The 24279-nt window shown below is 45.5% G+C and overlaps 3 protein-coding genes across 4 annotated transcripts in view; 2 read left to right on the plus strand and 1 right to left on the minus strand.

Moving 5' to 3' along the window:
* Window positions 1-5978, plus strand: part of LOC107386203 (regulator of G-protein signaling 3) — a 28403-nt gene extending 22425 nt beyond the window's left edge. For both annotated transcript variants that reach the window (XM_015960447.3, XM_015960448.3), the window contains exons 18-27: window positions 2597-2680; window positions 3040-3151; window positions 3421-3590; window positions 3721-4216; window positions 4311-4528; window positions 4624-4673; window positions 4748-4846; window positions 5033-5094; window positions 5176-5342; window positions 5419-5978. In XM_015960447.3, the coding sequence (XP_015815933.3) occupies window positions 2597-2680; window positions 3040-3151; window positions 3421-3590; window positions 3721-4216; window positions 4311-4528; window positions 4624-4673; window positions 4748-4846; window positions 5033-5094; window positions 5176-5342; window positions 5419-5616 (1656 nt within the window). In that variant the 3' untranslated portion in view covers window positions 5617-5978. The remainder of the gene's footprint in view (window positions 1-2596; window positions 2681-3039; window positions 3152-3420; window positions 3591-3720; window positions 4217-4310; window positions 4529-4623; window positions 4674-4747; window positions 4847-5032; window positions 5095-5175; window positions 5343-5418) is intronic.
* Window positions 5979-7206: 1228 nt separating this feature from the next.
* Window positions 7207-8178, minus strand: LOC107386205 (myosin light chain 4). The gene has a single exon (XM_015960450.3). It carries the CDS (start codon window positions 7868-7870, stop codon window positions 7277-7279), a length of 594 nt encoding a protein of 197 aa, XP_015815936.3. The 5' UTR covers window positions 7871-8178; the 3' UTR covers window positions 7207-7276.
* Window positions 8179-11996: 3818 nt separating this feature from the next.
* Window positions 11997-23769, plus strand: LOC107386202 (G-protein-signaling modulator 3). The gene is made up of 4 exons (XM_015960446.3): window positions 11997-12225; window positions 12581-12930; window positions 17072-17269; window positions 21683-23769. Exons 2-4 carry the CDS (start codon window positions 12637-12639, stop codon window positions 21911-21913), a joined length of 723 nt encoding a protein of 240 aa, XP_015815932.1. The 5' UTR covers window positions 11997-12225; window positions 12581-12636; the 3' UTR covers window positions 21914-23769.
* Window positions 23770-24279: the final 510 nt, after the last annotated feature.

The following is a 24279-nucleotide window of genomic DNA, read 5'->3' on the forward strand; positions in this document are numbered from 1 at the left end:
CCAGCCGCTTCACACTCGGCCGAACCTACCCAGCAAGAGCTGAAGGTCAGAGCTGGATGAAGCTAGGAGGACCACATCATCCGCGAAAAGCAGAGACGAGATTCTCCTGCCACCAAACTCGACACACTCCACACCACGGCTGCACCTAGAAATTCTGTCCATAAAGGTAATGAACAGAACCGGTGACAAAGGGCAGCCCTGGCGGAGTCCAGCCCTCACCGGGAACAGCTCCGACTTACTACCGGCTATGCGTACCAAACTCACGCTCCTCTGGTAAAGGGACTGAATGGCCCTTAACAGAAAGCCACCCACCCCATACTCCTGGAGCGTCCCCCACAGGGTGTCCCTGGGGACACGGTCATAAGCCTTCTCCAAATCCACAAAACACATGTGGATTGGTTGGGCAAACTCCCATGCCCCCTCCATCACCTTTGCAAGGGTATAGAGCGTACGGGGGTTGCCACAACGACTGGCACTGGCCACCTTGTGACCACAGCTAGCAACAGCCGCCTCAACAATCGCAGAGTGGAACAAGGCCCACTCGGAGTCAATGTCCCCCACTGCTCTCGGGACACGGTCAAAGTTCTGCTGGAGGTGGGAGTTGAAGACCATCTTGACAGTTTCTTCTGCCAGGTCTACGCAGCATCTTCCCCTGCCATCTGATCCAACTCACCACCAGGTGGTGATCAGTTGACAGCTCCGCTCCTCTCTTCACTCGGGTGTCCAAAACGTACGGCCGCAGGTCAGATGATACGACTACAAAGTCTATCATCGACCTGTGACCTAGGCTGCCCCGGTACCAAGTGTACCGATGGGCATCCTTATGTTCGAACATGGTGTTCGTTATGGCCAAACTGTGGCTTGCACAGAAGTCCAATAACGAAACACCACTTGAGTTCAGATCAGGCGGGCCGTTCCTCCCAATCACACCCCTCCAGGTCAAGCTGTCATTGCCCACGTGAGCATTGAAGTCCCCGAGCAGGACAATGGAGTCCCCTGATGGAGCACTATCTAGCACTCATCCCAGGGACTCCAAAAATGATGGGTACTCTGATATTTGGCCCATAAGCACAAACAACTGTCAGGAGCTGTTCCCCGACCCGAAGGCGCAAGGAAGCTACCCTCTCGTCCCCCGGGGTAAACCCAACACACAGGCAGAGAGTCTTGGGGCTAACAAAAAGCCAACCCCAGCCCTCCGCCTCTCACCCGGAGCAACTCCAGCAAAGGAGAGTGTCCAACCCCTCTCAAGGACTTGGGTTCCAGAGCCAATGCTATGTGTCGAGGTGAGTCCGACTATATCTAGCCGGTACCGCTCAACCTCTGCCACTAGCTCCTGCTCCTTCCCCGCCAGCGAAGTGACGTTCCATGTCCCATAAACCAATTTCCTTGTCCGGGGATCAGACCGCCAAGGCTCCCGCCTTGGTCTGCCACCCGATCCACACTGCACCGGACCCTTCATGTTCCTCCTGCGGGTGGTGGGTCCACAGTTGGATGAGCCCATGTATCCGTCTAGCTTTCCCCACTGAGGAACAATAAAGGGATTTTCTATTCTATTCATCTATCTGCAGCCTTTCCACTTCCTGTTTACTGTAGGTTAAATCTTTTCTCACGGGCCAACAACAAAATAAAAATTCATTTTATCTTAAATGAAAATGCAACATCTCACCTGTTAACTTTCATGTTTTGGAGCAGAAAAAGAGCATAAAACCAACATATTTAAAGCTCAGTTTGCTCCACTGGTTTACTGTGATGCTCACCTGTTCCAGCCAGATACCTGCATCATGGGGTTGATCTGAGCTAAGGAGGAGACTCCTGTTGTTTTGTTCATCTTCATCATAATAATGACAACATTAGATGACAACAGGTGCTCACATAGGTTTGTGCTGATGAACATGTCTGAGCAGCTTGACCACGTTGTTGTGTGTCGGGGAGGAAAAATAACAACTACAGCAGCCACAGAGTCATGCTGGTTTGAGCGTGTCGCTGCTCGCTGGAGTTATATCAGCTCTGTCTGGAAGTTAGTTGGAAAACTTTCTCTTTCAGTCGTGAACACATTACTGAGCGGTTAAAATCTCCGTTTCTGGGCTTCAACGTCGGCAAATAGCTGAGTAAACTCGGCGCTGAGCGAGAGGAGTGTTTAGTTTGTCTGAGACAGCGGAGCTGCAGACACTGGCAGCAGACACTGCAAAAAACACAAAGGAGGGGGCACTTCGGCTCCACGCTAACGCCGCAGAGTCATGGGAGTTGTAGTCTTTGTGCTAAAATAGGCCAGCGGGTCAGTTTTAATATATTTTTGATATTTACCTCGCGGGCCACATCTGACCTTGTGTCTGACACGTGTGTCCTGGAGGATCTCCTCCACCTCCTCATTGATCATTGAACATGAGTTTCACCAGTCGGCTGTAGCCAGCCTCAGGGCCAACAACAAACCCTTAATTCCTGATTGACCTTAAGTTAAGATAACCTTCATTAATCTATTAAGTGTGAAGCTCCTCCAGAGTGCTGGAGGGAAAACAGGTTGGACCTTTTGTTTGAGTCTTTCTTTTCCATCTGTTGTTTCTCACAGTTTTAAAGACTAAATGTTTTTGGTTTTCAGCCGTTGGACCTCTGCAGCCCAGGAAGAACCCTGCTCATGTCTGAAGAGATGGTCCTGCACCAGGCTGGCCACCTCCCTGACAAGGTAATGTGGCAGTGTGAGCGTCCTGTCACAATGTCCCGATTGATCATGCGCCCTGGCTACTTGGCCAAGGGGATGTCCCTTTGGCTGACTGGTTAGAGCGTATGACTCTCACCCGGGAGTCTGGGGATCGAATCCCGCCCGGGCCCTTGTTTGTCCACCTTGCCACAGTAAGAACTGGGGTTTAAACATTTTTCAGTGTTTAAAAGAGAAACAAAACTTTGTTGAGCCAAAATTAAACTAAGAATTTATCAAGAATCGAGAGGCCACAATCAAAGTGTGTGTGTGCGTGCGTGCGTGCGTGTGTGTGTGTGTGTGTGTGTGTGTGTGTGTGTGTGTGTGTGTGTGTGTGTGTGTTTTAGATAATGCTGTTGATCTACAGTGACCTGCTGCTGTTGACTAGAGAAGATGAAGCTGGGCGCTGTAATGTCCTGCAGAGCCCGCTGTACCTGAACACACTGCAGCTCAGAGAAGGTTGGTCCTGGTTCTGGTCCAGATTGTTTTTCTGTACCTGACATCATCATGTCCTTCACTGAGGGACTTTAAAGTTACGTTTAAGCTAATGCGTCCATTCTTGCAGCTTGTGAATAGGTGAAGCCCAAACTCCCCCACAGCAGATGACTTTATATGCGAGATCTTGGTACCTGATGGTCTGAGTTATTCTGAGGAACTGGACCGAGTTTCTAAAAACAAACGAGTCCTCTCGCGGCAATCAGATGAAAGGCTTTGTCTGTTGTTTTCAGAGCCGTCAGAGCCACTCCACATCTACTTCCTGTTGAGCTCCCAGAGCTGCTGGCGCTGCATCTTCAGTCTGGAGGCTTTCAGCATGGAGCAAAAGATTCGTGTCAACCTCTGTCTCCATGACAACATACACCTCCAGCAGGTTACTATGGGGACCGACCACAGCCAGCAGGTACAACCCAATTCCGTTCATGGAATTCCAGTTTGTTTCTCTGAACCAGAATCTGTCCAGCAGAGGGAGCTAAAACATAAGATTAACACTGGCACCCCCTCCCCCCTCCCCCTCCCCTTCCTCCCCTCAGCTCCCAGACCTCCCCTCAGACTTTGGCCTCCTCTCCCTTCATCAGTCTGACCTGCCCTATCGTCCACCATCTGCTTACGCCTCCCTCTGTGACCCCCCCAAACCTACATCTTCAATTCTATGCTCCCACATTCCCCTCTCATCCTCGGCCCCCCCTCTTTCCTCTCCCCCCGTATCTTCTTTACCTGTTTACGTCTCCTCGCCTTACTCCAGGAGTGTCGTCTCTCCTCCTCCATACGTCTCTCCTTACTCCTCCTCCACTCTGAGTCCCATCTGGAAAAAAAAAGAGGAAACAGAGGAGGAGAGGAAGAAAAGGATAGCAGAGGAAGATGTGGAGGAGCGGCAGCAAGGGGAGGGGGAGAGTGCCTCTGAAACATCCGAGAATGGAGGTGTTAGGGCAGGGGGCCTCCTTCTCAACCCTCACCACTTTGGCCTACAGGATGAAGATGAAGTAGACAGTAAGGAGGAGGGAGGAGAGGTCACCTTTAGACCTGCAGGCGAGTTCTGCCGCTCTTCCTGGGGTCACAGACAGTTGGGAACTCGGAGGCCAGATGGATCATCCACTCATCATTCTGATTTTCTTGCTTCCAGTTCTGCGTCGTTCTCTTTCTGAGGGTTCGTTGCTGCAGGAACCCCCATCTCCTCATTTCCTGTCTGACAGCACCATTCACTGCCTCACCCGCACGGCAACCCTTCACCATAGCCCAGGCCCCGCCCCCAATCCTCCCTCCCCTCAGACTCTGAGGAAACAGCTGTTGAGGGACGGGATGACTCTGCACACCATGCTACTTCTACTCAACGGTACCAAGGTAAAGATCAGAACCACAGTTAAGAACTTCTAAACTCAAGACCTTTGAAGACCAGAACAGACCGAAGAAGTAAAGAGGTTTATTTGTTCTTTCAGGCTGGAGAGTCCAGAAACCATCTGCTGAGGAGAAAAAAGACCAGAAGTTTGTATGTAAATGAGAATTCCCCATGAAGGTAGTTTGTTCGGTTGAGTTGTTGATTTTGTCTTTGCCGTTTCTCAGGGTGGCAGATGTTCGAAGCCGTTTGGCTTTTCTCGGGAGACGGAAAAGCTGTTCCGGTATTTATGGGAACAGCTTGGAAAAAGCTCTCAGAAACAACAGGTAGGAAGCCGACCTGACCTCCAGAGTTTGATCTAACTTTCTAAAAACAAAAGTCCACAGACCCACCTCATCTGATAATAAATGGTTCTGAGTCTGGCTCAGACTGGTTTAACCAAAATTGGTACCCTTTCTCTGTTGGTGTTTATGTGACCCCCGTTGGTTTTGATTGGGTCGTGTGTTTTTCAGACCATCAACAGGCGAAGTTCTGAAGTGGGCGGAGAGTCTGGAAGCTCTGCTGACCAATCAGTGTAAATTCCTGTTCATTTACAAACTAGAGCCTTTGTCTTCACTGGTTTACAGCACTAATCTTTCTCGTTCTCTTTAATCAGATGGCCTGGCGATGTTTCGTCACTTTCTAAAGTCAGAGTTCAGCGAGGAGAACCTGGACTTCTGGTTGGCTGTGGAGAGATATAAGAATACACGCCCCTTTAGCAAGATGGCTGCCAGAGCTGAAACCATTTATAATGAGTTTATTTCAGCAAATGGAGTAAGACAGGTACAGTTTTTAATCTTCATTTCCTCTGATTGGTCCAGTAATGACTGGTCATGTGATACAACTGCTGTTCCTCCAGGTCAACGTGGACTCGTTTGTCAGGGAGTCGACCAATCAGAGCCTTCAATTTGGTGTCAGTCCCACCTCCTTCCAGCAGGCCCAAGATCAAATCTTCACCCTTATGGAAAGTGATAGCTACCAGCGATTCCTTAAGTCCCGCCTCTACACCCAGCTGGCCAATCAGGATTCAGGGATGACCTCAGAGCTACCCAATTAGAATGGGTCTGTGAGTTAGTCACAAGGATGGACAGACCAGTCCCACCAATAACCTTTCAGAAAACAGCGGACCAATAAAAGGAATAGTAGTAAGATTTGATGTAGAACATAATGTTATAAAGAATTAGTTCAGCTAATGTTGAATGAGTCTAACGTTTCTTAAATAACCAAATAAAACATTTATTTTCTCACAGAGGAAGTGTTTTACCAGAGGAATTGTAGGCTCCAGAAATAGTTTTATTTTAAGCGCTAGAAGAAGAACGTTCTAACATTTAGAACAAAAGGACTAAAGTTACTCGTGTTAGAACGGCACATCTGGCTGTAGCTCACCTGTGCTTCACAATAAACTGTGACCCCACTGAAGCCGCTGGTTGTTCTGTTTGTCACTGTCGTGAGTTTTTGTTGTGACTGAAACCATGTAAATGTGTGGCCTGTAATCAGATTACTTTTTTCAAATGAAACATAAGTACATGATCTCATTTAGTTGCTTAGCAGATGATATTCTAATCTATCCGCCTTTACAAGCAGGAGCTGACTCGATCTAAATGCCTCAGTGATGTCGGGCGACACTTTCACCAGTTAAACGGCAGAAAACAGGTTTTCGTGTTTGGCAGTAATCAGCACACGTCTGATAAATCTCCAGGCCTTTTGTCTTCCTATCATAAAACAATTGCCGAAAGTCTTTGGGCTCATATGAAAAACTCTCTAAAGTTGTGTTTGAGCCTTAGACGAACCCCAACTCACATAAGTTCAAAGTCATGATTGAAAATATTGTTTAGCTCATGATGCAGATAAGATCTGAACATACCGCGTTTTACTGTTTTAGTTTTATTGTATTATTGTGTGTTTTACTAGTCGTACTTATGTGTCAGTTCCTTTGGCCTCCCCATCAGGCCTTTGAGTAAGTTAGGTGCAGTGGAGTTAAGTTGTTCGGAAGACGAACGAATGCTTTAGCGAACAAGAGGGTCTAAGGCACATGTGACTATTTTTGTGTTTCTCGTCATGTTCTGTCGCTCTGCAGCTCTTCGTGTTCCCTCCAGCTCTGTTGGGCTTGTGTTTGATCTTTTAGTTTAATGATAGATTAACGATGTTTTAGGCCTCGTGTAATTAAAGAGCAAGTCACCCCCAAATCAACTTTTTTTTCTGATAAACTATATAAATGCGTGTCTAATCGTGCTGCAGACACGTGTAATCAATAGTTTAGTACTTTGGTGCATCTTAGTTAAAAGTAAAATTTTCTGCCTAAAACTGTCAGTGTTGTGCCGTTGTCAGGTAAAAAATTCCATCGCTATTGGCTAAGAGGTACCCTAGAACGTTAGCTGGTACCATATGATGTCACAATGTCGTTGTGAGCCTGTGTGTGTGTGTGTGTGTGTGTGTGTTTGTTAGCGGCTCCGCCCTCTCGGTCTGCTAGGAGACAGCATTTGTTGCATTTTTCAAACAGGAAGTGAGAGTGGAGTAAGATCTGGTAGGGGGTGACTTGCTCTTTAACCTGGGGTTCTGTGTGTTAAGCCCTTCAACAGGAACACAAGGAACCTTGTTTTACTGTAGTTTTCTTTCCAGTGCAGTCACTACTGTCAGGCAGAACAAAGACAATGCAGCTGTTTTATTGAAGAAATATATCTGAACAGATGTTGAACTCTGTCCTTCAACAGTCTCTTCTACCCAGCTAGGATGTGTTTGACGAACTCGGTGTAGTTGATGTGTCCGTTGGTGTCCTCCTGTCCTACCATCAGACGGTCAACCTCATCCTCTGTCATCTTCTCTCCCAGTGTGGCAAGGACATGGCGTAGCTCTGCCCCCATCACTGTTCCGTTGCCCTCTTTGTCAAAGACCCTCAAACCTTCTACAAAGTCCTCGAAGTTGCCCTGCTCTTTGGAGCGCGCCACGTGTTGCAGCATGGGCAGGAAGCTGTCGAAGTCCAAAAGCTTGACGTTCATCTCCTCTGCCTTCGGTCTCCCCAGCAGCTTGAGCACCTCATTGTTGGTGGGGTTGTGTCCAAGAGCTCGCATGACGTCACCGCACTGAGCGTAGGTGATCTTCATCTCCCCAGTGGGCGTCTCGTCAAACAGCGAGAAGGCATCTCTGAACTCTTCAATCTGGTCTGGAGAGAATTCCACCACTATGCTCTTGAGGTCCACCTCTGGAGGCTTGGGCTCTGGCTCTGCTGGCTTAGCAGGAGGAGGTGGCTCCTCCTTTTTCACCTCCACCTTTTTCGCCTCCGTTTTCTTTGGTTCCACCTTCTTTGGAGCCATGCTGCAGACAGACAGAGTTGGAGGAAGAGCCTGGTCCAGCTGTTTTATAGCGGGGAGAAGGTGGGCGGGTGAGGCTGAAATCACTTAAGGAGAGGAGAGAAAGAGAGCTGAGGCCAGCAGTCCAAAGATGGAAGAAAACTGGAATAGAACCACTCTGGAGATAAGAAGCTTCCACGAGATTCTGAGCGCTGGTTCCTGTCATTACGTCCCTCAAGTTCTCAGAATAGCTGAGATGTCAGCATCACCAAGCAGAGTCACTGTGAACGTCTTCTGTCATCTTCTTTCAATCTCATTTGTTGAAATCTAGGATCAGAGTTGTAGTCTTGCAGTGAGAAGACCCTGTTCGTGATAACGAATCAACTTCTAACAAACTAACGTTCAAGTTCCTTCATCGAGCTGATCTGGGGGGAGCGGCAGCTGATCAGGCCTACCCATTAACTCCATTCAGGTCGTTTAGAAAGCTCCATTTCGCAACAGAAGTCATCTCAGGTGCTAACTAATGAGAGGTACACATCTTATTAGCTCCAGATTCAGGATGACTGATTAAATAAGTGCAATGAAATTGCAATCAAACGACAGCTGCTATGAAAAAATTAGGAAAAGCAAGTAAGCCTAAAACATTTTTTTATGCCTCTTAACAACGTTCTAGCATAGCTAGTATGAATATATCGTGGAGATAAAAAATGAAAATAATTAATGGCGTGATTCTCTAAAAACCTCCGACAAAAACACATTTCTGACCGGAAGCAACTAGTTGACCATCCGGTTGTTGGTCTCGCCAAACAGTCGCACTTCCCTGGATCCTTCGTTCCTTACGCGCTCGCGTATTCAGCAACAGAACACCACTGGTCTGAGGTTCACGGCTCAATATCAGAAAAGGAGAAACAGCCGGCTGCTACCACTTCAACTTTATGACAAACTGCCAGAGTCCCATAAAGAAAATCACCATTTGAAGCCACAGACAGCAACAGATGTTTGGACCTAGAAAACGGCGACTGGCGCTCACTCGTTTCCTCTGGAAACGCAGGTTTCCGGATTCAGCAGAAGCGTCTCAGGAAAGAAATCCGAGGGGAGGGCTGAGCGTTCCGTGACTGCGCTTGTGTTCAAAACCTAGCTTGTTCTGTAGATTCATTATAACAGCTTTAGGTTCCTTGTAAAACGCCAATTGGTCACAAAAAACAAGTCCATCTTTAGCTCTGATAACATTTGCTGTTGCGTTGTTTCCAGAAGGTTCTGTGAAGTCAGTATATTTCCAGCTCAGGAGGCAGAGTGGGTGGTCCAGTAATCTGAAGGTTGCAGCTTCGATCCCGGTTCCAACCAGATATTGTTGATGTTGTGTCCTTGGGCAAGACACTTAACCCACCTTGCCTGCTGGTGGTGGTCGGAGGGACCGGTGGCAGTGTTCGGCAGCCTCGCCTCTGTCCGTGCGCCTCAGGGCAGCTGCGGCTACATCGTAGCTCATCCCCACCAGCATGTGAATGGGTGAATGACTGATTGTGTTGTGAAGAACCTTGGGGGGTTGTAGAACTCAATGAAGGCGCTATTGACCCTCTGCACCAACGTCACCTAGTCACGTGGGTCCACCATGGTGGACGGCAAAAGCATGTAAACAGAGAGCGACACGAGTACTAAACAAAGGGAAAAGTAGAGCCTGAAATTGTTTTTGCGATCAAAACAAAAACAAAACTCCTCCAGCATTCCTTCCACTGGTTCATGCCCAGTTCAGTTATCAGAAGAAGTAGCGCATCTAGCGGGGCTCATAGAGAGCGGTATGCTAACTAGCTTACCAGCGTTAGCTTAGGTTCTCTCTGCAGCTGTTCACCGATGTAAACATGTCGCTGACTTTGCCTAAGTTCACCCCTCTGGATTTATAACTATGTTATAAACAGCGTTTCACTTCACACCAAAGCTGATTGTTAAAAAGTCCGGATCCCTACCAGCTTCTGTTGCTGGTGGTGTTACCGGGTTCAGCTGCTGCTCTCACACCGGAATGAGAAGATCTCTGAACGCCGACGCTCATATAAATAAATAAATAACGCCATTTTAACACACGTAATCATACATCGGAGCTTTAATATTGTTAATAATTGTCCCGCTTTACACTACAGTGGACGGAGCGCAGCCTCCGTGGTGAAATACCCGTCCATCAGGATTGTCAATAACTAGTATAAACACATCACATTTATCCCTGTCCCCGTCTTCCTCGTGAAATAAATGAACGTTAATCTTACCCTCTAAAAATATGTTTGCTGCTAATCTGAGGGCTGCTAGTCCGCTGATTGCTGCAGTTCATCTCCGTCCTCAGTCTCCATCAAAGTTATTAAAAAAACACAAAAGGAGTTGAGTTTACGTCCTCGTCTGTTAGTGCAGCCGACCACGCAGCAAGCTAAAACCATTTTACTGTCACATCAACTCAATAAACCATAAAAGGCTACAAACTGGCTTGTTTTGACTAGCTTCACTGAAGTTTCTACGAGTGTAAACGGTCTTTTTGCCGTCCATCATGGCGACGGAGGCGGTCACATGAGTGGCGTGACGTCACTTGCAAAGGGTCAATACAAATACAGGCCACTGAAGTAACTGGTCATTCAGGACAATCTCTGCTCCGCTGACCTTTTTCTTTGGGCGCACAGCTTTGTTGAACCTGACCCTCTGCAGCAACCCCAGATGATAAATCTAAATTATAACGATACCTGCACTGGTATCGCATCAAGTCAGAGGACTCCAAAGCGCTTTACACTGCAGTGATTCATCTATCCACTCACACACATTCATTTTGGCCAGGTGGTGTCTTTGTCTTTATTGCTTTTACAGACACTTTAAATAAGTAATGAGAAATGGATTTGACTCATTGTTCTGTGAGACTCACACGTCAAACTTCCTTCAATGACTAACTGGTCTAGTCCTGTTAGCTCTAGGCCTAAACCCATCTAATCAAGAATGACCTCGGATGATCCCGACTGTGTTTAGCTCTAACACAGGACGACCAAAAGCCGTTGCTCCTTGACATTTGTCTGTCCTTGTCCCTAACTGCAGTTTATTTCTGTCCCTTTATCTCCTGAAGTGGCGATGATGACCATTAACATTCCGGCTGTGATGGGGACACCACTTACCATCGTTCTGTTTCTCTGCTGGGACTGGGATCAGGTGTATTTTTAGATTTTACTTTGGCTTTAAAGTTTAGAAGATCCTCTAATGCTCAGCTGATACTGCTTACAAACGTGAACGGGACTTTCCATGTTCACTTGCATTTTTTATACTGTTGCCGGCCGAGGTTCGACGGAAAGTCCACACATCATTATGACATCTCCCACTGGTTTGTGACGCCCAGATGTTCATTCAAAGCACGATGTTGCAGTATTATCACTTTCAAGCTTGGCAACAAAAGGTCCAAGATGCACGCCTCGCTATGCCGCCATGGCACATTCAAAGGACACACCGTAGCAGCACTAAAACCCTGGTGGGCCACCATGCTGTGTGTATTGAAACTGGCTTAGGTCTAGTCCATGCACACCCTAACCCAACCCTGCACTTGTAAAGCGCTTTCCTGAGTCAGAGGACCCCAAAGTGCTTTACACAACAGAGGTTCATTCATCCACTCACACGATAAGCTACAATGCAGCTACAGCTGCCCTGTGGTGCACAGAGATAGGCGAGGCTGCCAGGCACAGGCGCCACCGGTCCCTCCAACCGCCACCAAGCAGGCCAGGAGGGTTGAGTGCTTTGCCAAAGGACACAAAGACTGACACAGATGGAGACTGGATTTGAACTGGGAACCCACCAGTTACAGGGCAGTCTCCGTTTGGTTCGGAGAAGAACCTGAGACTCAAGGTGACCTGGAGAGGCCCAGAGGGACCAGCAGCTCTCATGAGTTCCACATAATCAAGATTAGAAATGCAGGAATGTGTGTGTGTGTGTGTGTGTGTGTGTGTGTGTGTGTGTGTGTGTGTGTGTGTGTGTGTGTGTGTGTGTGTGTGTGTGTGTGTGTGTGTGTGTGTGTGTGTGTGTGTGTGTGTGTGTGTGTGTGTGTGCACTTTGGGACGGGTGGGGGCCATATTTGGATGTCTCTCTTTAGTTTCTATAGAAACCATGAAATGAAGCCAGACTGGGGGTTCAGACTCTTCATTGTGAGTGTGTGTGTGTGTGTGCGTGTGTGTGTGTGTGTGTGTGTGTGTGTGCGTGTGTGTGTGTGTGTGTGTGTGTGTGTGTGTGTGTGTGTGTGTGTGTGTGTGTGTGTGTGCCAGCTGACAAAGATTTCTTTCGATGGAGGGACACCGTGACACAGAAGAAAAGAAACCAGAGAAAACAGGAGAGTAGGGAAAGCGGAGGGGAGGCATCGGACAGAATAAATGCAGGTAAAAAAGATTTTTATTCCTCATCGTTAACGCTTCCTGTAGACAGAAATCTGATCTTCTGATCTTTGTGTTTTTGAAGTTAAACTTTGAGAGTTTCTGCTCGAACTGCTGTTCGTCCAGGTTTTTGTCTCTGCCTGTAGCTTCCTCTGACAGCCACCAGGTGGTGCCAGAGATCCTGTGTGTGTGTGTGTGTGTGCGTGCGTGCGCGCGCGCGTGTGTGCGTGCTCTTGTTTCAATGCTCAGTTCAGATGATCATTCTTCTCCTCACTTCATCACAACAGACACCAGCAGAGGGAATGCAAGAGAAAAGTGATACAGTCCTGTCTTTCTCAACTTCTGTTGTTTTCCTATCCAGGTGTAACGGAAAGACCCACCCCCCATCAGTGAGGTCCGCACCTCCACCACACCACCATGGATGAAAATAATACCTATTTTACACCCTCCAGATCTTCAGCTGCTCAGCAGAATGAGGCAGTAGCCAAACAGCCTCCATGTCCTCACCAGAATGATTTTGTAGAACAACAATCAGAACGCCAGAGTCCCAGTAAAAGCAAGACCTCAACATCCACTTCACCCTGCAGAACCCTCAAGACTCCTTCAGCAGGTTCTAGATCTGAAGGAGATTCTGGTCCCAGCAAACCTTGGGCTCAGAACCTCAGCTCAGCCTTAGCTTTCAGAACCAGAATCACAGCCTTCAAGAGCAAGGTAGGTGTCTTCTCCAGAACCTGCTGAATCATCTCCTCTGTTCAGTAATCGGTGTTAGGAAATGTCAGAGTTTAGGGCTCAACATCATTCATTCATTCATTCATTCATTCATTCATTCATTCATTCATTCATTCATAACCTGTATTTTGTTTTTTACAGATGAATCTCAATGAAATACAACGCCTTGTTGTTAACAATAGATTTTTCATGTGTTTATGATTGAAATAAAAGTCGACTGTTACTGGTACCTCAGACTGTTACTGGTACCTCAGACTGTTACTGGTACCTCAGACTGTTACTGGTACCTCAGACTGTTACTGGTATCTCAGACTGTTACTGGTACCTCAGACTGTTACTGGTATCTCAGACTGTTACTGGTACCTCAGACTGTTACTGGTACCTCAGACTGTTACTGGTATCTCAGACTGTTACTGGTATCTCAGACTGTTACTGGTGTCTCAGACTGTTACTGGTACCTCAGACTGTTACTGGTACCTCAGACTGTTACTGGTATCTCAGACTGTTACTGGTACCTCAGACTGTTACTGGTACCTCAGACTGTTACTGGTATCTCAGACTGTTACTGGTACCTCAGACTGTTACTGGTATCTCAGACTGTTACTGGTATCTCAGACTGTTAATGGTACCTCAGACTGTTACTGGTACCTCAGACTGTTACTGGTATCTCAGACTGTTACTGGTACCTCAGACTGTTACTGGTACCTCAGACTGTTACTGGTATCTCAGACTGTTACTGGTACCTCAGACTGTTACTGGTACCTCAGACTGTTACTGGTACCTCAGACTGTTACTGGTATCTCAGACTGTTACTGGTACCTCAGACTGTTACTGGTATCTCAGACTGTTACTGGTACCTCAGACTGTTACTGGTATCTCAGACTGTTACTGGTATCTCAGACTTTTACTGGTACCTCAGACTGTTACTGGTATCTCAGACTGTTACTGGTATCTCAGACTGTTACTGGTACCTCAGACTGTTACTGGTATCTCAGACTGTTACTGGTACCTCAGACTGTTACTGGTATCTCAGACTGTTACTGGTACCTCAGACTGTTACTGGTATCTCAGACTGTTACTGGTACCTCAGACTGTTACTGGTATCTCAGACTGTTACTGGTATCTCAGACTGTTACTGGTACCTCAGACTGTTACTGGTACCTCAGACTGTTACTGGTATCTCAGACTGTTACTGGTACCTCAGACTGTTACTGGTATCTCAGACTGTTACTGGTACCTCAGACTGTTACTGGTATCTCAGACTGTTACTGGTACCTCAGACTGTTACTGGTACCTCAGACTGTTACTGGTATCTCAGACTGTTACTGGTATCTCAGACTGTTACTGGTATCTCAGACTGTTACTGGTACCTCAGACTGTTACTGGTACCTCAGACTGTTACTGGTACCTCAGACTGTTACTGGTATCTCAGACTGTTACTGGTATCTCAGACTGTTACTGGTACCTCAGACTGTTACTGGTACCTCAGACTGTTACTGGTACCTCAGACTGTTACTGGTATCTCAGACTGTTACTGGTATCTCAGACTGTTACTGGTACCTCAGACTGTTACTGGTATCTCAGACTGTTCCTGGTATCTCAGACTGTTACTGGTACCTCAGATTGTTACTGGTACCTCAGACTGTTACTGGTATCTCAGACTGTTACTGGTATCTCAGACTGTTACTGGTACCTCAGACTGTTACTGGTACCTCAGACTGTTACTGGTACCTCAGACTGTTACTGGTACCTCAGACTGTTACTGGTATCTCAGACTGTTACTGGTATCTGAAACTGTTACTGGTACCTCAGACTGTTACTGGTATCTCAGACTGTTACTGGTACCTCAGACTGTTACTGGTATCTGAAACTGTTACTGGTACCTCAGACTGTTACTGGTACCTCAGACTGTTACTGGTACCTCAGACTGTTACTGGTATCTCAGACTGTTACTGGTATCTGAAACTGTTACTGGTACCTCAGACTGTTACTGGTATCTCAGACTGTTACTGGTACCTCAGACTCTTACTGGTATCTGAAACTGTTACTGGTACCTCAGACTGTTACTGGTACCTGAAACTGTTACTGGTACCTCAGACTGTTACTGGTATCTCAGACTGTTACTGGTACCTCAGACTGTTACTGGTATCTCAGACTGTTACTGGTACCTCAGACTGTCTGGTGTATCATACTGTTACTGGTACCTCAGACTGTTACTGGTACCTCAGACTGTTACTGGTGTCTCAGACTGTTACTGGTATCTCAGACTGTTACTGGTACCTTAGACTGTTACTGGTGTCTCAGACTGTTACTGGTACCCCAGACTTTTACTGGTACTTCAGACTGTTACTGGTACCTCAGACTGTTACTGGTATCTCAGACTGTTACTGGTACCTCAGACTGTTACTGGTATCTCAGACTGTTACTGGTACCTCAGACTGTTACTGGTATCTCAGACTGTTACTGGTACCTCAGACTGTTACTGGTACCTCAGACTGTTACTGGTATCTCAGACTGTTACTGGTATCTCAGACTGTTACTGGTATCTCAGACTGTTACTGGTACCTCAGACTGTTACTGGTACCTCAGACTGTTACTGGTACCTCAGACTGTTACTGGTATCTCAGACTGTTACTGGTATCTCAGACTGTTACTGGTACCTCAGACTGTTACTGGTACCTCAGACTGTTACTGGTACCTCAGACTGTTACTGGTATCTCAGACTGTTACTGGTATCTCAGACTGTTACTGGTACCTCAGACTGTTACTGGTATCTCAGACTGTTCCTGGTATCTCAGACTGTTACTGGTACCTCAGATTGTTACTGGTACCTCAGACTGTTACTGGTATCTCAGACTGTTACTGGTATCTCAGACTGTTACTGGTACCTCAGACTGTTACTGGTACCTCAGACTGTTACTGGTACCTCAGACTGTTACTGGTACCTCAGACTGTTACTGGTATCTCAGACTGTTACTGGTATCTGAAACTGTTACTGGTACCTCAGACTGTTACTGGTATCTCAGACTGTTACTGGTACCTCAGACTGTTACTGGTATCTGAAACTGTTACTGGTACCTCAGACTGTTACTGGTACCTCAGACTGTTACTGGTACCTCAGACTGTTACTGGTATCTCAGACTGTTACTGGTATCTGAAACTGTTACTGGTACCTCAGACTGTTACTGGTATCTCAGACTGTTACTGGTACCTCAGACTCTTACTGGTATCTGAAACTGTTACTGGTACCTCAGACTGTTACTGGTACCTGAAACTGTTACTGGTACCTCAGACTGTTACTGGTATCTCAGACTGTTACTGGTACCTCAGACTGTTACTGGTATCTCAGACTGTTACTGGTACCTCAGACTACCAGACTGTTACTGGTATCTCAGACTGTTACTGGTACCTCAGACTGTCTGGTGTATCATACTGTTACTGGTACCTCAGACTGTTACTGGTACCTCAGACTGTTACTGGTGTCTCAGACTGTTACTGGTATCTCAGACTGTTACTGGTACCTTAGACTGTTACTGGTGTCTCAGACTGTTACTGGTACCCCAGACTTTTACTGGTACTTCAGACTGTTACTGGTACCTCAGACTGTTACTGGTGTCTCAGACTGTTACTGGTATCTCAGACTGTTACTGGTACCTCAGACTGTTACTGGTACCTCAGACTGTTACTGGTATCTCAGACTGTTACTGGTACCTTAGACTGTTACTGGTATCTCAGACTGTTACTGGTACCTCAGACTGTTACTGGTACCTCAGACTGTTACTGGTACCTCAGACTGTTACTGGTATCTCAGACTGTTACTGGTACCTTAGACTGTTACTGGTATCTCAGACTGTTACTGGTACCTTAGACTGTTACTGGTACCTCAGACTGTTACTGGTACCTCAGACTGTTACTGGTATCTCAGACTGTTACTGGTACCTTAGACTGTTACTGGTGTCCCAGACAGTTTTTAGGTTCAACTGTTCTCTGATGCTGTATGTAACTAGCCTCTGTCTTGCGAGATTATTTTCTGATTAGCCCGACTGAGAGATTATATAGAGTTTTAACTACCTGCTGCCCTTCTTTTACTGATGGTTTATCGATTTGTTTGCTGTTGTTGTAGGTCAGTAGCAGAAACCAGGAGGAACCAGAGGCGCTGGTGGACCTGATTCTTGAGTCTCAGAGTCAGAGGCTGGAAAACCAGAGAGCAAACTTCAGCCTGCTGCCTGATCCAGGACCAGCTGCCATCTGTGGAGCCTGCAGTTCTGATCAGACTTCTGTTCCGGGTCTGGACTTTTACTACATGCTCATACAGTTTCAGGTACAAGCTTGGCACCCACCTCCAGCTAAAAACACAAAAAATGCCATTTGTGACACAAACATGAAAAACATTGAAAATAATTTCCAGTTTCCAAAACATCTAAAAGAACAACGGTCTATTCAGAAAATCTGTGAACAAAAGTCTGATACTAACACGATCTATGTTCAGCTGACCCTTATTCAATATCTCAATTATTCTGGGATGTCTCGATTTCTGCAGTTAACATAAGGCTAGACAGGAAATCACACACTGTTTCAGTGTGATTTTCAAAATAAAAGACTATTGCAGATGTAGTTTCATGAATGTAAACGACTCATTATTTACACAGAGATGGGATTTCTTACCTATGTAGATTACGTCAATACACGTGACCTGACAACCTATTTACTCCCAGCACCTTTCGAGAAGTGCAACAGTGTGTTTTTCATGGCAGTGGAGTGGAACATATGACGTCATTTCCTTCTTCCTTTTAGTTTAATGGTTAATGGCATAAACAAATTGTTACCTTTTGTGATCTCACAAGTCCAGCAAGGAGGACGGCGTAGAAGCCGCTCCACAGCTGGACTGACATATTGTGGTGCGTGCAAGTAAGCCATTCCACGTTGCTGACTCCTCCAGTGTGGATTGGTGACAACCTGCCGCTCAGACATTTTACATAAGAGAAAGTAGCCTCTAACAATCAAACACACACACACACACCGCTCAGACATAGAAGCAGCAGCAGGCTTCCAAGCACAGACTTTCTTCACCACAGGGAGGGGAAAGTGGAAGGGAGGAGGGATTGATGGAGGAGGCGAGCAGCTCTGAGCCGCATTGTTTTGTTGGACTGGACAGAGCAGCTATGTCATAATTACTGGCTAACGAAGATAATACCAGATTGGCTAATAGCAATGGCTGATTCACATTCAAATAGAGCAGACTTTTAAAGTGACAGTGTGTATCTTTCCTGGCATAAAACGGCAGTAGATACCTAAATCCTTGCAAGCAAGTGGTATTTTTGTAAGACCTTACCAACGAATGCCTCACAGCACAACCTCCAGCAAAGTGACAAGCACATCAGACTCCCTTTCATCACTGGCAATGAGCGAAGATGTAAATGTGTCAAACAGTGTTTATGATTGGTGAAAGCTTTGGGACCGCTCGTTACAGATCATTAAATGTGTTTTTCTGTCATGGAAGGAACATTGCATCTAATATGGCGTCCCCCAGAGACTTAGACCCGCTCCCCTGTATTTTAGACCTGATTGTTATGGCTAAGTGTTACAAAACCACCAATATTTTTCAACAAATGGGTGTAATTTTGTTCATTTTTAACAAAATTTCAATAAATATTTTCAGAGATTAACAGTAAAAATTACACATTGTCACTTTTAACTCAAGACAGCACTACAATTGCGATTTTAGACAGATTGTTGATATTTCAATATGATGCACTAAAATTCCAAAATATTGATTACTTATGTCTGCAGCAGAAAAGTAGATTTGGGGATTACTTTCTCTTTAAACATATATGTAATGTGATGGAAGTGGTTACACTTATTAAATGATCAATAAGATGCAATAGTGCATATAAATATGAATTATCAATCTGATTAGTGTCATGACTTCCTATCCTTCACCCTCCTCGGCCTCTTCATTCAGCTCACCTGGTCCCCTCACCAAGCTCCAGCCAAGCCCTGTTTTCCCTAGCAACCTCAGTCAGCATCACAATCAACTCCATTCATCTCACCTGCTCCTGTAATCAGCTTCATCCACTTCACCTGCTCCTGACTCCTCAGCTCATCACCCACACCTGCTCGTCCTGCTATAAAAGATCCATTCAGCTACCCAGTCATTGCCAGATCATTTACAGCCCTGCCAGTAAATTCTCCAGCGATTCACCCTGCCTGATTTCTGCCTCCGGACCTTGTTTTTCTCCTGACCCCTGCCTTTCACGCTGCCTGCCATTACTACCTTCGCCTGTCTCCGACTCTGTCTCCAGCCTCGTCCACCTGGTAATTCTGCTTCAAATGAAGACTTTTTTTAAATCTATTTTTACCGTGTTTGGCGTCTTCACAGGTCTTCCTGAGTTCTATTCATGACAGAATAATCTGGCCAAAACATAGACCCGACGCCGACACAGTATTTAGGAGCTTAGTCAACTATTTTTTTTCTGACTTGTCATGGAAGATCTCACGCTCCTTGAGTTTATGGAGCTAGAACAGGAACAGGAGTCACCGCTCTGGGGAACAGGTCTGGCTATCAGGCCACTGCCGCACAGAGGTTCCACCCCTCCTGTCGTTGCGCCGCTCCAGCCTCAACCCCCTTCTGTCAGGCGACGTCGGCGGCGGTCCCGGAGGATTTCTGGAGCTGCTAAAAGGGTTGATCCTTCCCCCGCGCTGGTGTCGGCGGGCTCCTCAGATGACACCTCAGGTTTTGCTTCTAGGCTGGCCCCACCTGAGGAGGCAGTTCAGATGATGGTGCAGATGATCAAGAATGCTATATAGGAGATCTTTGCCATACCATCCTGCCCCCACGTATGACTAAGGGCGGCTGAGAAGTTAAATACCATTTTTTCCACCCATCCTGAATTGATAACGGTTCCAGCTCTAGTTAATTACTACCTTTATGTCCGGAGTGTTTATGGGTCCGCACTTATGGATGTCACCACAGAGGGTCTGACCTGCTGTGAGAGGTAGTTTTTATGTGGGTTATTTTGCAAAATATCAGGATCATTCCAGATAGGTGTGCGTCTGCATGGTACTAGTGAAGACTTGGTCATTTTAAGATACCCCACCATGCTGTCAGAGAGGTACTGATACTAATACTTTTGAAGCCTTCATGTTTTCTTATGCTTGAGCTAATACATGGTAAGTCTGAAAGCTCTATCGTATTGCAAAGTGTCTGTTCTATATCTAACCAGGACTCATCTAGTGGGTTATCTTGCAACCATCTTGGTATATATTGCAGCCTGCTGGCTAAGAAATAATAATAAAAGTTGGGTAGATCCAGTCCTCCTCTGTCTTTGGTCTTTTGAAGCTAATTCGTGGAGGTTTATCCTGCCAAAGGAATTTAGTGATTGAGGAGTCCAGAGATCTAAACCAGTCAGCTGGTGGTTTGTTTGGGATCGTTGAAAATAAGTAATTTATTCTGGGTAAGATCAACTTTTGATAATTTTGATGAAATTGTAACGTTATGAACTTCATAATTTTCAGCTCCACACAGCTGCCCCTGTACACAGTAACACCCGTGTAGAAAACGCCAAGGTCGGGTGTTCCTCAGACTGTTTACATTCCAGGAGAAGAGCCAGAAGGAGAAGAAGAACGCTTTTCAATAATCAAAGTACTTAATTTGTGATTAAAGCTAGTCGAAACAGATGTTGATCAATAATAATCAAGTGAATGAGCTGTGGAATAAAGATGTCATGATTTATATGTTTAATGAAAACAGGACTACTGCACAGACAGACTGACCCTCATCTCCATAGAAACGCATGACACATTGTTCCAACCAATCAGAGCTTTCGGCTGCCGGAAGAGAATCTGGCTTGTTGACTTAAAGTGTCCAATCCGCTTTACTAAAACTTATCAACAATTCGGAGATATAAAACAAGGCAGATTCACAGCGTTTCAAAGCCCGTCTGAAGGGTCGACCCAGTCATGACAGCGACGACAATTGCCTTGTTTTATATCTCTGAATTGTTAAGTTTTAGTAAAGCGGATTGGACACTTTAAGTCAACAAGCCAGATTCTCTTCTGGCAGCCAAAAGCTCTGATTGGTTGGAACAATGTGTCATGCGTTTCTATGGAGATGAGGGTCAGTCTGTCTGTGCAGTAGTCCTGTTTTCATTAAACACATAAATCATGACATCTTTATTCCACAGATCATTCACTTGATTATTATTGATCAACATCTGTTTCGACTAGCTTTAATCACAAATTAAGTACTTTGATTATTGAAAAGCGTTCTTCTTCTCCTTCTGGCTCTTCTCCTGGAATGTAAACAGTCTGAGGAACACCCGACCTTGGCGTTTTCTACACGGGTGTTACTGTGTACAGGGGCAGCTGTGTGGAGCTGAAAATTATGAAGTTCATACTTGGCCATTTGGTACGCTACAAATCTAACAAAGTAATTTGCTAGTTTTTTTTTTTTGAGCCAAACAACCTTTGCTGCATATTGACACTTTTTGTTTTTTACTCAAAACAAGAAAATTTGAGAATATTTACATTATTTCAAGTTTTAAAATGTGAGCGGCTTTGGCCATTTCAATATTTCAGGTGGAGGTGTGACCATTGGGACTGGGCCATAGGTGACAGATAAACAGGAAGTGACCTCAGAGATGAAACTCATAAAACAAGTGAAAAAGTTCCAGGTCACATTTGTGTATCACCAGAGGGATTTGTGCACTGGTTTGAATGGTCCTTCCGTCTGCAGTCTGACAGGATGGAGGACCAGAGATGCTCCCTTCCACACCTGGATGATGTCATCGGTCTGGCTGCTGAGGGACAGGAGGATTTCTTCAGTTTGATCCAGAGAGTCCAGTCCAGAAGGATGGATGAGCAGCGAGCCTCAATGGTGCTGGACACCAAGGGAGAAGGAGAGCCGGCTGTCTCTGCCCACCAAGTTCACATCACCATCGCTGATGAAGACGAGTCAGCTCGTTAGGATCACCTGTGAATCCAAATGAATGGATCCTCTCTGTCTCTCGCTGATGTCACTCATGAGATGCAGTTTACTCAACTGCACAATAATCCAAGTCAGGACTGAAAATGGCGTGAGTCTTTGTGTTCCTGTTACAACCTGGATGTCCTGATACACATGAGCTGCATCAGTAGATGGTCAGTTGTAGGCTGACAAATATGCAAACAGCAACTCCCAGAATGCACTTCAGCTTCTAACTGGCTGGCAGCTTTAGCTAAAAGAAATTCCCATGTGGATTTTGAATTGGGCTGCGTTTGAAATGTCCACTCATTCACAAAGTCAGTTCTCCTCACCCAAGTTGGTAGACACCTTGGACAGTTCTCCAGTTTATCTCAGAGACACACAGAGACAAAGTCACCCCATCTGTCCTCTAAATATGTCCACTAATGTACCCTTCTCATGTGTCCACCACATAGAGCTCATCGTAGGGGACGGTTCTGCGTTCAGCACAAGTATCCCATGAGTAAACAGGACAATGAATAGTAATAACCATCAATTGTCACCCTCCAAGACATTTATTCACACAACTTAGCAATGAGTCTGATAGTATTTATAATCAGTCCAGAACCAACAGTTAAATACGTTTAGAGAAGAGGCTGATTCTGAGCTATGATTTGTAGAAGTCATTCCCATCAGGTTGGACAACATCAACATTTGAACTGTGTCAGACTTAGTGACATTTGAATTGTTTTTAATTTTTATTCTGAACAATTGTTTAAACATGTTTCACTAATGTTTTTCCACTCAGAAGAGGAGATGAAACACGTCCCAGCTGGGATGTCAACAACAAGATGAAAAGTCAGAAAACTGGTATGCTCTGTTGACTCATGCTGCAATGCATCATGGTCAGTTTCTACCAGAGGAAATTTTACCCTAACCCCAAATAGGAAGTGAGTGGATGTTTGCAACACCGCCTAAGTTTCATACTAATGTAGCTAAAACCACCCAACTCTGGTGTCTGGCTGAAAGACAGCATGGGTCATGTAGTTCATGAAACAACCGTAGAATGTGGACTTTTGACCAAGTTTAAAGGTGCGGAACACTAAAAAAACATTTCTTTTATGATTATTTCTGATCATAGTCAGTCAAGCTGAGTTTTTCATGCAGTCTGAAGATAGTCTCCTACACATATCTCCTGTGGTAGCTTCTGATAGAAAACGAACGATGAAACATTCAGATTTGAAAATCCTGACAAATCTATGTCACACTGTCACTTAACAATCATGGACTCAACCATCTTGACTCCCAATGGGGAGCTGGGGAGGTTGGTTTAGCATCCAGGAAACAGCAGAGAACATCTGGACTAGCAGAATCTAACCGTTAGCATTAGCAACTCCACCACATGGCAGAAGCTGCTCCAGGCTTGTGTCGTTTGTGGAGATAAAACATCAATGTTGCAGAGCAAATGGAGTCAGTGGTAAAGTCCCGCTGCTGTGATCCAATCAGAGGCGAAAGGTCCAGTTATCAGGAAATAAGACTCTAAATCCCGTCGTGTTCAGCCTCTCTCCTCCAGCTGACTCCTCCATGATGATACAGGTGCTTCTGGGCTGTTTTGCCCTCGAGTGTGATTTACATTCCTACTAGACCACTGCAAAGGTATTCATTAAATGAGTTCAACATATTTAAAGTGTTCCTGTGACAGTCTTGTTTGTTTTTTATTTTATTTTTTTAACAAATTTAGAAGATAAATACCGTACAGAACAGATAGTCACAGGTAGAAATGTTTGTCAGAGACTCTGAACTGCCAGCCAATGGGCATCAGTTTTGTGGATTTTTCTTTCTTTGCTTTGGATAATAAAGTTGTTTAATTTCTTTTAAAACATGTTGAGTTCTTATTGCCTTTGGGGTTTTAACATTCTTACTCGAGGAGCTCAGCAGCTGTCCCCTGACCATCATTCATGGTCATGATAAGTTCTACAAGATTAGAAAACGTAACACCTCTACGATAAGCAGCAATGAAAGTATGCTTTTTCTGTTTCTGGGAGGCGCTGTTGATCCATTCCTGCTGCAACTTTGAAACTATTTAAATACAATTTACACCAGGATCTACGATTGTGTAAAACGTGGTTCTTGAGTTGCGTTATTGGGCTCCAGAAAGGCGATTCGTTTGCGGGAAGAATGACAAGAAACAATTGGGAAAAACAAAAGGCATTTGCAGAGCTTACACTGCTCGATCTAAAAAGTAAACAAACAAATAAATAAACTATCACTCCTAGATTTCTGCTAAAATTGGCAGATCCGTTTATCGTTCATGTGTTTATTTGGAAAATCCTCTGGAGATGATCCATCTTCATGTGGAGGGGGTGCTCAAAATTAATTCAAAACAATTG

The sequence above is a fragment of the Nothobranchius furzeri genome, chromosome 10, assembly GCF_043380555.1.
Source record: "Nothobranchius furzeri strain GRZ-AD chromosome 10, NfurGRZ-RIMD1, whole genome shotgun sequence".
Lineage (NCBI taxonomy): Eukaryota > Metazoa > Chordata > Actinopteri > Cyprinodontiformes > Nothobranchiidae > Nothobranchius > Nothobranchius furzeri.

Bases quoted from the DNA above. Each gene is read 5' to 3' on its own strand.
- LOC107386205 (XM_015960450.3), bottom strand. From the start codon at position 7,870: ATGGCTCCAAAGAAGGTGGAACCAAAGAAAACGGAGGCGAAAAAGGTG.
- LOC107386202 (XM_015960446.3), top strand. From the start codon at position 12,637: ATGGATGAAAATAATACCTATTTTACACCCTCCAGATCTTCAGCTGCT. The intron at 12,931-17,071 runs GTAGGTGTCTTC...CTGTTGTTGTAG, and splicing joins TCACAGCCTTCAAGAGCAAG to GTCAGTAGCAGAAACCAGGA. The intron at 17,270-21,682 runs GTACAAGCTTGG...TTCCGTCTGCAG, and splicing joins ACATGCTCATACAGTTTCAG to TCTGACAGGATGGAGGACCA.